Here is a 12,068-nt window from a genome sequence, read left to right on the forward strand (position 1 = left end):
AATAATTGGCAACTTTATATATATAATTCAGATAGTTAAACGATGAAACGTATATCGTAATTACTAAATCTATTAATTCAATTATATTTTATATTATTATGAAGATCCAATATCTTTGATATACGTAATTGTCATTTTATCGATTGACTTAGATACTTTCGATAGGTCTGGTGGCTTTCTAAACCACCTATCGTTAAAGAGCAAATACCTGCTGTATCGGCAAGACAAATACAAGTACGTCGAAAATTATGATTACTATGTCCTTTTTTAAAAAGCTCATAAGTACACTCTTATTTCGAATATTATTAAAATATTATATTCCCATTTATTAATTGTATGAAATTTATTGCAGGTTACAAAAGAACGATTGTCACCTATGATAAAAAAGCCCCGAGGACTAACTGAAACTTTACGCGATAAAATCGAAGAGAATTTAAAACAGCAAAGCCGACACACAAGAGAATCTCAAAATAATGTTCGTGAGTAACACGAAAGAAGTTAAAGAGCCAAAAAAAAAGAATAAGAAAAAAATCTGCATTTTTTTCACTAAGTACTTGAACTGGAGAACTATCGTTTAAAAATATAGATTTGCATCTTTTAAAATCGTCCAATTATTATCGTCCAATTTATTTCGACTAATAATTAAGATACAAATATCCTCAATGATTTTGCATGATACCAACAATAAAACATAAAACTAGGCGAACCACTAGTCGATTTATATTGTTATGGAAAAGGAACGAACGAAAGACAAAAAGTAAAATTCCTGTCGATTGCGGAAATGATTATTTTGTTCGTTATTATCATCAGCTAATTGCTAATCAAATTGAATCAAATCTGGCTGATCAGGTTCTGAAGGTGGTATAAACCACGGATCCTCGATCTCCCAAAGATCGGGATGAAGAGTTTCCCGACCTAATGGTGGCATAGCGAAAGGTGGATAATGTTCGATATCAAAGAATCTTTCCAATTCTTCCGGATCGAAGGTTCCATATTCATAGATATCCCTGCGAGGGGCTATAGGTGATACATCAGCTATTTGTCTACCATAATAACTCGGTGGAATAGGAGGCGTATGGTATTGTTCATCCTCATCGAATTCTATAAGCTTTTCTTCATGGAAAGGAAGTTCATCCTCTAGACCCAGAGCTATTTCTGTTGCCACCTTAGAGATTTGTTTAATCTCGTCATCCCATCTTCTTGCCGCTTCACTTTCTCTCATAGCGTTAAGGCTTTTCTGCATAAATTCACGGGCAGCCTCTACGATCGGATGATCTTTGGTATATTCTATACGCAGATATGGATCATCTAATTCCGGTACTCTACGAGAATATTAAAATTCTTTTATCTTAGAAAATTAAAATTCATTAATAATCAATATATAACTGTATAAAAAACATTTGCCACGTAAATATGAAAGAAGATCAAAGTTATCAGCTTTCGGACCTATGCAAATATCTAGGTGGGCTTTCAAGTTCTATAGCGGGCGCTTGATCGATGGCGGTTACTTTTCCACTGATATTCGCTACAGTCATTACAAAATCTCTCCTTGCTTGCTGTAAATCATCCAGTTTCGATTGTACAGCTGCAGCTTCGACGGCATCCTGTTCGTCCAAGGTTTCGCTAATAATAATGTAATTTAATTGGATATTAAAGTTCATACGCACAATCGTACTACTATTAGTTAATTTATCATAACTGATTCGCGTAAGAAATCGATTTTGGAGATGGCACCTGATTACTTGCATCGAACGATCAGCTATTTTAGAGACTTCTGCTGGTTGGGGAATACTAACGATCGTAGTACGATTATCTTTAATCGTTCCCGCTGGTATGACGATACTATCGATCGGCCCTTTACCTACCGGTTCGGCTCGAACGACATCGGCTTTGATAGTCTTTGCAAGCTGACGAGTTTTCTCTGGTATTGGCGGTAACGCTTTGGAAGGTGTTTTTCGAGAAACATCTTTTTTCGGCATTCTTTCTCGACCCACCCTAATTAAAAGCAAAAGTAATATCGCTTGATTTGAGATGAAATATCGTGATCACAAACCTAGCATCACCACCGATCGGTGCTGCTGTTCGTTTCGGTCGACGGCCAACATGTGCGGTTTCCTCTTCCTTTTTACGTTCATATTCTTTTTTAAATTGCTCCGCATGCTTTTTTCGTGCTAACATAGCTTTCGTTAAACCCGGTTTAGTGAAGTCAACTTTCTTCGGCTCATGGGTCGGTGCTATTCTTCGTCTCTTCGGTGGTTCTGCCTGAGGTTGCTCAATAGTTTCTTTCTTTTCCGCATATTGTTTGACAAGCGCCGAAGATCTTGCTTGGCGTAAAGCTTGGGTTTTTGTAAGACCTGGTCTACGGGTGGCCATTGTTACTTCAGTTCATACTAAGTCAAAATACAAACATAAACAGTCCAATCCTATTTTTCATTTGGTCTTCTATTGATCTCACAAATGGGTTACCCTTAAAGATTTATAAAGAATTAACGATAAATCGTACATGTTTCGGTCGAAACAAAAATTCGTAGTTAAGTATATTACCCAGTTAAATAAGATCTCTCTCTTTTCTCAATATTATCGTTGATAGTTTTTCTCGGCGATAATGAAAATTAACCTTGTAATTTCTCATGTCTTTAGTTATGATGCTAATAAGCCATATCGTAGATATTTCACATGAAAAATAATCAAGGTATTTATTTTTACGTTTATGCCAATTACCGATTACGAGAATTTTGATATTTGTGGGGCCTAAAGAATGTGTGTTAGATTTGACAAGTAGAAGATTCGGTTCCTTTGACGGAATATGACATATTGATAAAATATCTTTTGTTTTAAATGTCACGCATTCTTTCTTTGAAATAAACAAAAATCTTTGGATGAAGATTTACGAAACGTATGTTTCTGACATATGTACTAATTTAAATCTTCAAATGAAGATGTTGCTTTCCATCTCAAATTTTTAAATTAAAGACACATACTATGATATTAACAATGATGATAATAAATACAGATGAGAATAAAAAATCTATATAAATATGTCGGAAGAAAAACTGAATAATTATGATATAATGAGTAACAGTAAAATCGAACGTATTTCGGATTCTTTTAAAAAAAAGCATGTAGAACTATCTTACATTGTACCACGTCCTGGAGGCTATTTTCATGAATTGAAGCAATCAGAGATAGATAGTCAAGATAGTAATAGTTTCATTACCGAAGATAAAACATCTTCGCTGAATGTAATTTCATAAATGATAAATATCGTTAATATATTTCTAAATTTTATATATATATATTTATATACATATACATAAATATATTCTTTTAGACTATGATCCATCAACCGAAATTAATAAAAAGTAATAATACTCATACTGATGACATTCTGCAGACCAATTTAAACTGTTCTAAATTCTGCGCATTAACAAAAGATAAAAAAAAATACAATACGGTAATTTATATAATATATTTACGCTGTTAACTTGTATCATTAGTATTATTTGTAATACAAAAATTAATCGCAATATTAAGAAATGTTATAATTTTTAAATTATATATTTCAGATACATATGTGCGGCATAGTTATTAGTACAGTGATGATGATTGCTAATCATTCTTATAATGACATTACAGCCGAACATGTGAGATCGACGAAAACATATTTTCAAAATTTTAAAGGAGAAAATGGTTATCCACATAATATCGCTAAAATTTTACAAATTTTGGAAGATCTTAAGGAAGCCAACTTGATTGAATATACGAAGACGATGAAAAGTGACATAAAACTAAACGAAGAAGATATACTTATAAGCGATCTCATTAACTGATGCATTCATGAACGTTATTAATCTCATTATATTTTCAATAAATCTTATCACTTTTATCAGTTTTATTATTAATAGACAATATTAATAAATAAATAATAATTTTTAGTTTTAATCATTTCATATAATTCGACTCTGTATTGTTCTAACTATGTGATCTGTGCGCAATCTCTTTAATAGATAAATATGACTGATAAAAAAAATAATTGAAACATTATAATTTTGTAATATTATCATAAATATGCAAACATTTTAAGGTTAAATTAATTTTAAAATTGTCAAAAGGATAAATTTCAGTAAACAATGGAAAACATTAAAATAGATGAGCCAGAGAATGATGCTATAGACACAAAACCCCTTATCACTCCTCAATTAGAAGATCAAGTAGAATCAGAAATCCCTGGCATCCCTCAATCGGAAGATGATACAGAAGTAAAAATTATCAAAACAGAAAAAGAGCCAATTACAGTAAATATAATCGATGTTGACGATACGGAAGAGACAAAAGAAGCTGTTGATGTGAAACCGTAAGAAATATCATGATGGATAACAATTATAAATATTAATTTATTTATTCACAGGACATAATTCTATTTAACAGTCAAAAACTAGAAGAAAGCTTTACTATCTTCGATTTTGAACCTGTCTTGTATTTCTTTAAGATAACTCCAATGGTATTCGATGATCGACATTTCCAGGATCATGCCTTTGGTGTAATATGGCTACTCTTTTCTAAACAACAACAAAAATTTCCAAGTAAACATAATACATATTATATATATATATATATATATATATATATATATATATATATATATATATATATATATATATATATATAAAGTAATCCATCATAAAATAATAAATTAATTTTATCAGGTATTCCTCAATTACACTGGTGTTTAAAATTTTTACAAGAACTGAAAGATAGTGATGGCATATACACAAATGATGTTAATTTGTGCATTCAAACGGTTCAAGACAATCTCATTAAACAATATGCCAAATTGGGTATTCTTTTAAAATATATAAACAAAAGTGAACAAAAAGATAAACAGTTAAGTGAACAAGAGTTAATTAATATAGAAGAAAATAATATATTACCACAAGAATCTGTACATAATGAACCTGTAGTGAATAAAACAGAAAAATCAATAATTATTATTCCAAAGGACATTGAATCATTAGATGATAATAAAAAATTCTTTAATGAAGACATGGTCAGTAATTAGTAAATGTAGCTGTATTATATTCTTACTAGTTGATAAATTACATGTACAGAGTAAAAATTTAATTAAATCCACAAACAAGAATTTGGATTTTCAATCGTGTGGAACATCATGTGAAAGGAAGACAATGTTGGAAAAACATGTATCTAAAATAATGAGTTTAACATATACTGAAATGCTATCAAGAGGTCCACTTCCTTGCATTGAACAAATTAATCATAAATATAATATATTACTTGAAGCTCATACTTCTTTTGATTCACTTAAGAGGTTTATGGAGGAGTTAAATTTATCAAGTATAATAACTTATATTTTACATTATAATATAAAATATTCATTCGGTACTTGATTATATAATTTGATAAAGTAATCTAAAATAAGCAAAAAATAATATCTATAAATTACAATTAAAATATTATTCACAGAAGAATCTATTGCAACTATGAATAAAAAACAACTAATCAAATTGTTTAATAATATAAGGAAGAAATATGTGGAAACAATAAAAAAACAAGTTGATAAAATTTATAGCTTAGAGAAGTATGAATTGTAATTATATAAAATATTATAATTATTTTTATATTACTTTCGTATTAAACCTTAAAAAATGTAAAATTTTCAGTTTTATGAAAAACATTGATAATCAATCATTTAAAGCATATGTAACAAATGATTTGATAAAACGTTTAAAGAAATTGGGAGATGATGATGTTGATAATAACATGTAATCTTCTGAAGATTTTTATATTTCGCGCCAAATACGTCATTGCATGTATACGTCAATCTGAGACTAGAGCGCCTGATGCATGAAGCGGAATATATCTCTACTATTCATTTCAGCTGTGCGTGAATACATACAAATAGATGTTTTTTATACAAAACAAAATTGCTTAAAATTAACAATAATTTAATAAACATTTTAATAAATATTATCGCACAAAGATAGTCTCATATCGAAAAATTTATATTTTACAAATTTTATTAAATTTATATTCAAATATTAAATAAAGAAGAAATAAGTTAAAAATGAATTATTATTAAAGAATAATTTTAAAAATTACTTCACATAAATGTATAATTTAAGATTTATTATGATTTAATACGTAAATTTAAACATTTGTGAATTTTTAATAATTTTAGATTAAATCAATATGAATCCTTTAACGTAAGTATTGTATTATAAAGTTAATATTTAATTATTTCTTTATTATTATTATTATTATTATTATTATTATTATAATTATTATTATTATAATTATTATTATTATTATTATTATTATTATTATTATTATTATTATTATTATTATTATACTATATGTACATCATATATCTAAATATAATTTATATTATGCTTGTAGAAATGTAAAAAATATAACAAAACTTGCTGAACAAGATTTAATTGGTAATAAAAAAACATCTTGGCATGATCAATATAAAGATAGTGCTTGGATATTTATTGGTGGATTACCATATGATTTGACTGAAGGTGATGTTATTGCAGTATTCTCTCAGTAAGTTCAAAATAATATTTTTATTAAATATGTATGTACATAAAAGTATTCCATTTTTAATAATAAAAATATTTTTTATCTAATGACATCATTTAGGTAACTGACATTCAAGATAGAGTTTTTAATATTTAATATTATTCTATATTAATATTCACAAGGATATGTTTTGTTTAATTAAAATTGTTTAGATACAAAATTATGTAATATATTTATATATACTATTAGATTTATGTTAGATTTAAATTAGACTTTTCAATTGATGTATTTATTGACATGGCATGTACATATGTGAGAAGCATCTATTATTTAGGTTATAAATATGTTGCAGATATGGTGAAATTGTAAATATAAATTTAGTACGTGATAAGGACACTGGCAAACAAAAAGGATATGGTTTTTTATGTTATGAAGATCAAAGGAGTACTGTGCTAGCAGTTGATAATTTTAATGGTATTAAGGTATATGAATGAAATATTATGAATGATTTGCAAAATTTAATTTTCTAGAGAATGATATTAATTTTAATTCTGTTATTGTATAGATTTTAGGTAGAACAATACGCGTTGACCATGTAGCCAATTATAAAGCTCCAAAAGAAACGAAAAATATTGATGATGAAACTAAAAGACTGAGAAATGAAGGTTGTGCCCCCAAAAAATATTAAAAAGTTAAAGTTTGTTATGAATGTACATAAAAAATGAATATATTTGTATTAATATAAATGTATTGGGTGTATAAGTTGAAATACTCTCTTATTCATATTTTGTTGGAAAATAGAATATAATACGACTCACAAGATAATGTACTTAACGTTTGTGCTTAAAATTTAATTATATACATATATGATTTTTATTTCTATTTCTTCAAGCTTCTATATATTAAAATTATTAGATATTTGAGCATTTCAAGTTCTCATATGGTCTCTGTAAATTTTTTTAATATACATATATGCATGTATATATATATATATATATATACATATATATACATATATATACATATATATACATATATATACATATATATACATATATATATATATATATATATATATATATATATATATATATATATATATATATATATAGATATAGATATATAGAAAAGTAATCTGGAATATATCTTAAGATATCAATTGATAAGTGTCATCTACATTAAAATGAGAAATATTTTTTTACTAAGAATATTATCAAGATGAACCAAATTCACTCATCCATCTTTCATATTTCTCCAGATCTTCTTGTGACACACTCTTATTACATCTTTCTACAGCCTCATCAAAATCTGTAGCAGATACAGGCAAATCTAGTTCTTCTTTTGGTAATTGTCGTATCTGATCTGGTTTTAAACCTGCTATTTTTTTTCTCATTGACATCATAGAAGCATCTCTAAATATAAAACGTCATACACATATGCATGTGTGTATTCATTTTCTAATACATTTTGATTCTGATATTGAAAATATTATACGTGGTAAAAAAATATAAATAAAATAAATCTATATTAAATTTTACATACCTACACACGTTTGTAATATCTGCTCCTGAATAACCTTCAAGTTTCTTTGCAATATCTGCAAGATTTACAGATAAATCTACTTTAACTTCACGAAGATTGATTCTCAACAAAGCTTCTCTACCTTCATCTGTAAAATAAATATCCTTTATATTTATTAGAGTTAATAAATATACTATATTTGTTTACTATATGATTTCTACAACAAACAATTATAGCTTATATGACATCTATACGATCGTATATTCATATTTATAAATATGAAAACTTTTATGCAATATCCATTATGCAAGTATGAAAAATTAAATTATACAAAAAAAAAAAATCATAAAGCTTACGGTTCGGTAAAGGAATGTATATACGCTTTTCTAGTCTCCTTCTAAGTGCTTCATCTATATCCCATGGAAAATTAGTAGCTGCTAATACCATTACTACTTTACTAGGATCTTCACTGAAGAATATAATAAATTTTTGATTGACAGAAACGAATTTAATTTAATTTAATTATCACAAACTTATAATTCTTACTTATTAGAGCTTATTCCATCCATCTGTACGAGAAGTTCAGATTTTACTCTACGTGAGGCTTCATGCTCTGATTCTGATCCTCTTCTAGAGCATAAGGAATCGATTTCATCAATGAAAATTGTACTTGGCGCATAAAATCTAGCCTGATATAATATATAAAAAATTGTAATAAATATATATATATATATATAACAATTTATTGTAAATAAAAATTATCATTCATATTTTTATTATTAGTAAACATTATTACCATTTCAAAGAGTAATCGTACAAGTTTTTCTGATTCTCCTCTATATTTTGATGTAAGTGTAGATGATGAAACATTAAAAAATGTTGTTCCACATTCCGTAGCTACTGCTTTAGCAAGCATAGTTTTGCCTGTACCTGGTGGTCCTACCATAAGTACACCTTTCCATGGTCGCCGTATTCCCTAATAAAATAAAACGCAGAGCTACTTTTGTTTTTGCTTTTGTTTGATAAACAAATAAATAATAATCCTGCTACCTTATAAATAATTATTAACAAATAACTAATGACATAGTTACCTATAAGTAAATATACCTTAAAAAAATCTGGCATCCACATTGGAAGGACAACAGCTTCCTCTAATAATCTTTTTGCTTCATGTAAATCTGCTATGTCATCCCAATGAATATTTGGATTTTTTTGAACTATATCTCTTTCTAAAAAAATTTATATATATTCTAATTTACTTTAATAATATTTATATTATGATAATTGGATAATATATTAACTTACCCAATAAATCAACAAGATCTCTATCATTTCCAGATGGTTCAAATTTACGTTCCTCTGTTTCTATATCTACTTTTTCTGTTTCTGATCTTTCCTATAAAAATATAATTTAATAAAATAAATGATTATAATCATAGAGATATAATATCCTAATTAATATTAAGATACCTTGTTAGAATCATCTCTTTTAGATGTTCTTCTATCATCTTTCTTGTTGACTGTTTTATTTTCTGGTTTTTTCCCTGTAGGAATAGATCTTCTTAAATTTGTACGATTTTGTTGTTTCTGTTGTCCTTTTTGTTGTCTAGTATTTCTAAAATTATATTAATTATTTTAATATATTTTCAGAAACATTTCTTTATTGTATAAAATATTAATGAAAAATATAAAATTATTGTTACTTTTGTTCTGAAGCACTTAAAGGTGGCCAAACATCAGGATCACGAGCTGGTGTTTGATTCCACGAAATATCTGCATTATTATAAGGCCATGATGTCGGATCTCTAGTTGGTTCTTCAAATGACAAACATGATGTACCTATATATATTACATTTTTACAAAACAATATATATATATATATATAAATTTTTAACTACTTTACCTATTACCCTGTCACCGTGTGTGTCAACTTTAAAAAGCTGTAGAGTATTGGATGTAGCTTTAACTTTTTCAAATTCTTGAACAATTTGATGTTGTACCAATTGCCATTTAGCCTTTCTTGTTGCATCTGCTATGCTTGCAAGCAGTCTATGAATTTGTTGAACCACACCTTGATAATAAACACCAGATGTATCATAATTTCCAGTCAATGCCATTTCACGTGCAAGTTTTGTATTTTCACAAATTTCACTGATCGATACTGCCATATTTTTATATTGTTCTTAATATACTCTAGATACAATTATACAAAAACTTATGACGATGATGATTTAAATAAAATATCCTTTATATTGTGGTTAATGCTAATTCAAAATTAACATTTTAGAAAAAACACTTGTATATAGAATTAAGAACCGCGCGCTTCTCCATTTTATAAGAGCACATTAGTTCTTCTATTTTATTTTATTACCAACCAAATTTGGTGACTGAGTAATGCTTATTGTTTCCGTAAACATATTACACTCTCATATGTCAATTTGACATGTAATAATGTTGACTTCATGCTAAAATACGAAAAAAAACATCGACTATCAGTATCACATTTTTTTTTTTTTTTATATCGTTATAACATAATGTAATACAAATTAGTTTAAAAATTGTGAAATATTAAATTAACAATTATTATATATATTCAACGGTTTTTTGAAATTATTTCGTACAAAAAAATTTAGAGATGGTTATGTTATAATACACTTTGAAAATGTGAATAATGAAAACTACGTTAACAAATTAAATGAATTATAAATGTTATATACTGAACGAACAATGGTAAAACGTATAAACGAAAGAACAGTGGATAAAGATTCCTAAAATAAAAGCGTGAAAAATGAATGCGGAGGCCATATTGTGATCAATTACAAGCGGGCTTTTAGAAAATGGTTTGAGCTTTGACATTCGATAAACATTTATTAATGTGAATTCTGATAAAAAGAAACATACTAAATTAATTGTTATAATATAAAAACAGATATAGTAATATTACTAGATTATAAATAAGTGTTATAATAACAATTATATTCTGTAATAAATTTATATAATTAGGAGGTTAGAATTACATTTTTTTTTTGTATAAATATTTTTCATTCATATTTTGATTCGTTTCTTCGTAATATATTATTTATAATTTTTGATTTTTTACAGATAAGATACTTCACAAACATAAATATGAATCGATTAGGAATGCATGATGCTTTGAAACAAATAGCTTTCTTAGAAGGTAAATGGAGTACAGGCAAAGATAATTATGGATCAGGAAATTTTCCAACAATAAAACCATTTACCTTTTGTGAAGAAATCACTTTTACATCTATCGGCCAACCAATGTTCAACTATGTTGCACAGAGTTGGAATTCTGCATCAAAGAAACCATTGCATCGTGAGGTTGGTTTCATGAAAATTATACCAGGAACGAACAAAGTATCTTTAATCTTAGCCCACAATTTTGGTTTGACTACAATTGAGGAAGGTACAATTGAAAATAATATTATTAAGTTAAAAAGCACCGGAATTATAAGACAAAGTGAAGGAATGAAATTACCTAACGTAATCGAGGTATGATCATTTTTTCTATAATTATTTTCACTTTGTTTCTTCTATGAAGCTCATGTTATCTTCCTTGTAGACATGTAGAGAATTCGAAATTAATGGAAATTCACTTAAGCAAATATTTTATATGGCTACCTCGACTGTACCAGAGTTAACAGAACACTTATGTACAACATATACCAAAATTTCAAAAGAATCAGATGAATAAAAAAAAAAATGTATTATTCTAAACTTTACAAATAAATAGTAGTAAGAATAATTAGTATTGGAACTTTTAAAACTACGTCGAACAATTATATATTAATATTTATCCAATTGACAATGAAGGTTATTTTGGATACTTGCTATGAAACAATATTATACATATACTAAAAGCATTTGTATCTGAAAAACTAAATAATTGTCAAGCCCATGTTTATTAAAAAATTTGAAATTTTGAGAAATAAAATATGGATATAAATTCCTTAATTTTTCTTATTTAGATTCATCTAGTACAT

General features: G+C 27.1%; 4 protein-coding genes across 8 annotated transcripts; 2 read left to right on the top strand and 2 right to left on the bottom strand.

Moving 5' to 3' along the window:
- Positions 1–205: 205 nt before the first annotated feature.
- LOC124431681 lies at positions 206–2,384 on the bottom strand. 2 transcript variants are annotated; one of them, XM_046979858.1, is made up of 4 exons: positions 2,054–2,384; positions 1,735–1,995; positions 1,447–1,623; positions 206–1,322 (listed from the first exon to the last, which is right to left on the bottom strand). In XM_046979858.1, exons 1-4 carry the CDS (start codon positions 2,371–2,373, stop codon positions 818–820), a joined length of 1,263 nt encoding a protein of 420 aa, XP_046835814.1. In that variant the 5' UTR covers positions 2,374–2,384; the 3' UTR covers positions 206–817. The 2 variants fall into 2 exon arrangements, with proteins under 2 accessions (XP_046835814.1, XP_046835813.1); XM_046979857.1 differs by having other exon boundaries at positions 1,447–1,995.
- Positions 2,385–4,380: 1,996 nt separating this feature from the next.
- Positions 4,381–10,572, bottom strand: LOC124431765 (katanin p60 ATPase-containing subunit A-like 1). Of its 3 annotated transcripts, XM_046980019.1 has the most exons (11): positions 10,440–10,572; positions 9,968–10,257; positions 9,768–9,903; positions 9,535–9,679; positions 9,370–9,460; positions 9,172–9,293; positions 8,861–9,040; positions 8,611–8,753; positions 8,421–8,533; positions 8,086–8,212; positions 7,647–7,955 (listed from the first exon to the last, which is right to left on the bottom strand). In XM_046980019.1, the coding sequence occupies exons 2-11, from the start codon at positions 10,230–10,232 to the stop codon at positions 7,757–7,759; spliced, it is 1,521 nt and encodes a 506-aa protein (XP_046835975.1). In that variant the 5' UTR covers positions 10,233–10,257; positions 10,440–10,572; the 3' UTR covers positions 7,647–7,756. The 3 variants fall into 3 exon arrangements, with proteins under 3 accessions (XP_046835977.1, XP_046835976.1, XP_046835975.1); XM_046980021.1 differs by lacking the exons at positions 7,647–7,955; positions 10,440–10,572 and adding an exon at positions 4,381–4,559 and having other exon boundaries at positions 9,968–10,241; XM_046980020.1 differs by lacking the exon at positions 10,440–10,572 and having other exon boundaries at positions 7,646–7,955; positions 9,768–9,879; positions 9,968–10,241.
- On the top strand, positions 6,082–7,293 carry LOC124431771 (RNA-binding motif protein, X-linked 2). Its single transcript, XM_046980027.1, has 4 exons — positions 6,082–6,221; positions 6,415–6,567; positions 6,896–7,025; positions 7,109–7,293. The coding sequence occupies exons 1-4, from the start codon at positions 6,208–6,210 to the stop codon at positions 7,229–7,231; spliced, it is 420 nt and encodes a 139-aa protein (XP_046835983.1). The 5' UTR covers positions 6,082–6,207; the 3' UTR covers positions 7,232–7,293.
- Positions 10,573–10,763: 191 nt separating the features above from the next.
- On the top strand, positions 10,764–12,034 carry LOC124431769 (peroxynitrite isomerase THAP4-like). Of its 2 annotated transcripts, none has more exons than XM_046980025.1 (3): positions 10,764–10,904; positions 11,167–11,577; positions 11,648–12,034. In XM_046980025.1, the coding sequence occupies exons 1-3, from the start codon at positions 10,902–10,904 to the stop codon at positions 11,777–11,779; spliced, it is 546 nt and encodes a 181-aa protein (XP_046835981.1). In that variant the 5' UTR covers positions 10,764–10,901; the 3' UTR covers positions 11,780–12,034. The 2 variants fall into 2 exon arrangements, with proteins under 2 accessions (XP_046835981.1, XP_046835982.1); XM_046980026.1 differs by lacking the exon at positions 10,764–10,904 and adding an exon at positions 11,010–11,070.
- The last annotated feature ends 34 nt before the right edge of the window (positions 12,035–12,068 follow it).

Source organism: Vespa crabro, chromosome 22 (genome assembly GCF_910589235.1).
Source record: "Vespa crabro chromosome 22, iyVesCrab1.2, whole genome shotgun sequence".
Classification (NCBI taxonomy): domain Eukaryota; kingdom Metazoa; phylum Arthropoda; class Insecta; order Hymenoptera; family Vespidae; genus Vespa; species Vespa crabro.

Excerpts from the sequence above, each read along its gene's own strand:
- LOC124431681 (XM_046979857.1), bottom strand. The coding sequence starts at position 2,373 with ATGGCCACCCGTAGACCAGGTCTTACAAAAACCCAAGCTTTACGCCAA. Across the intron at positions 1,996-2,053 it reads CCGATCGGTGGTGATGCTAG|GGTGGGTCGAGAAAGAATGC; the intron begins GTTTGTGATCAC and ends GCTTTTAATTAG. Across the intron at positions 1,323-1,446 it reads CCACCTAGATATTTGCATAG|AGTACCGGAATTAGATGATC; the intron begins GTCCGAAAGCTG and ends ATATTCTCGTAG.
- LOC124431771 (XM_046980027.1), top strand. Across the intron at positions 6,568-6,895 it reads GTTATTGCAGTATTCTCTCA|ATATGGTGAAATTGTAAATA; the intron begins GTAAGTTCAAAA and ends AATATGTTGCAG. Across the intron at positions 7,026-7,108 it reads ATAATTTTAATGGTATTAAG|ATTTTAGGTAGAACAATACG; the intron begins GTATATGAATGA and ends GTTATTGTATAG.
- LOC124431765 (XM_046980019.1), bottom strand. The coding sequence starts at position 10,232 with ATGGCAGTATCGATCAGTGAAATTTGTGAAAATACAAAACTTGCACGT. Across the intron at positions 9,680-9,767 it reads TTAAGTGCTTCAGAACAAAA|AAATACTAGACAACAAAAAG; the intron begins GTAACAATAATT and ends ATATAATTTTAG. Across the intron at positions 8,213-8,420 it reads ATACATTCCTTTACCGAACC|ATGAAGGTAGAGAAGCTTTG; the intron begins GTAAGCTTTATG and ends TTTATTTTACAG.
- LOC124431769 (XM_046980025.1), top strand. Across the intron at positions 11,578-11,647 it reads AATTACCTAACGTAATCGAG|ACATGTAGAGAATTCGAAAT; the intron begins GTATGATCATTT and ends TCTTCCTTGTAG.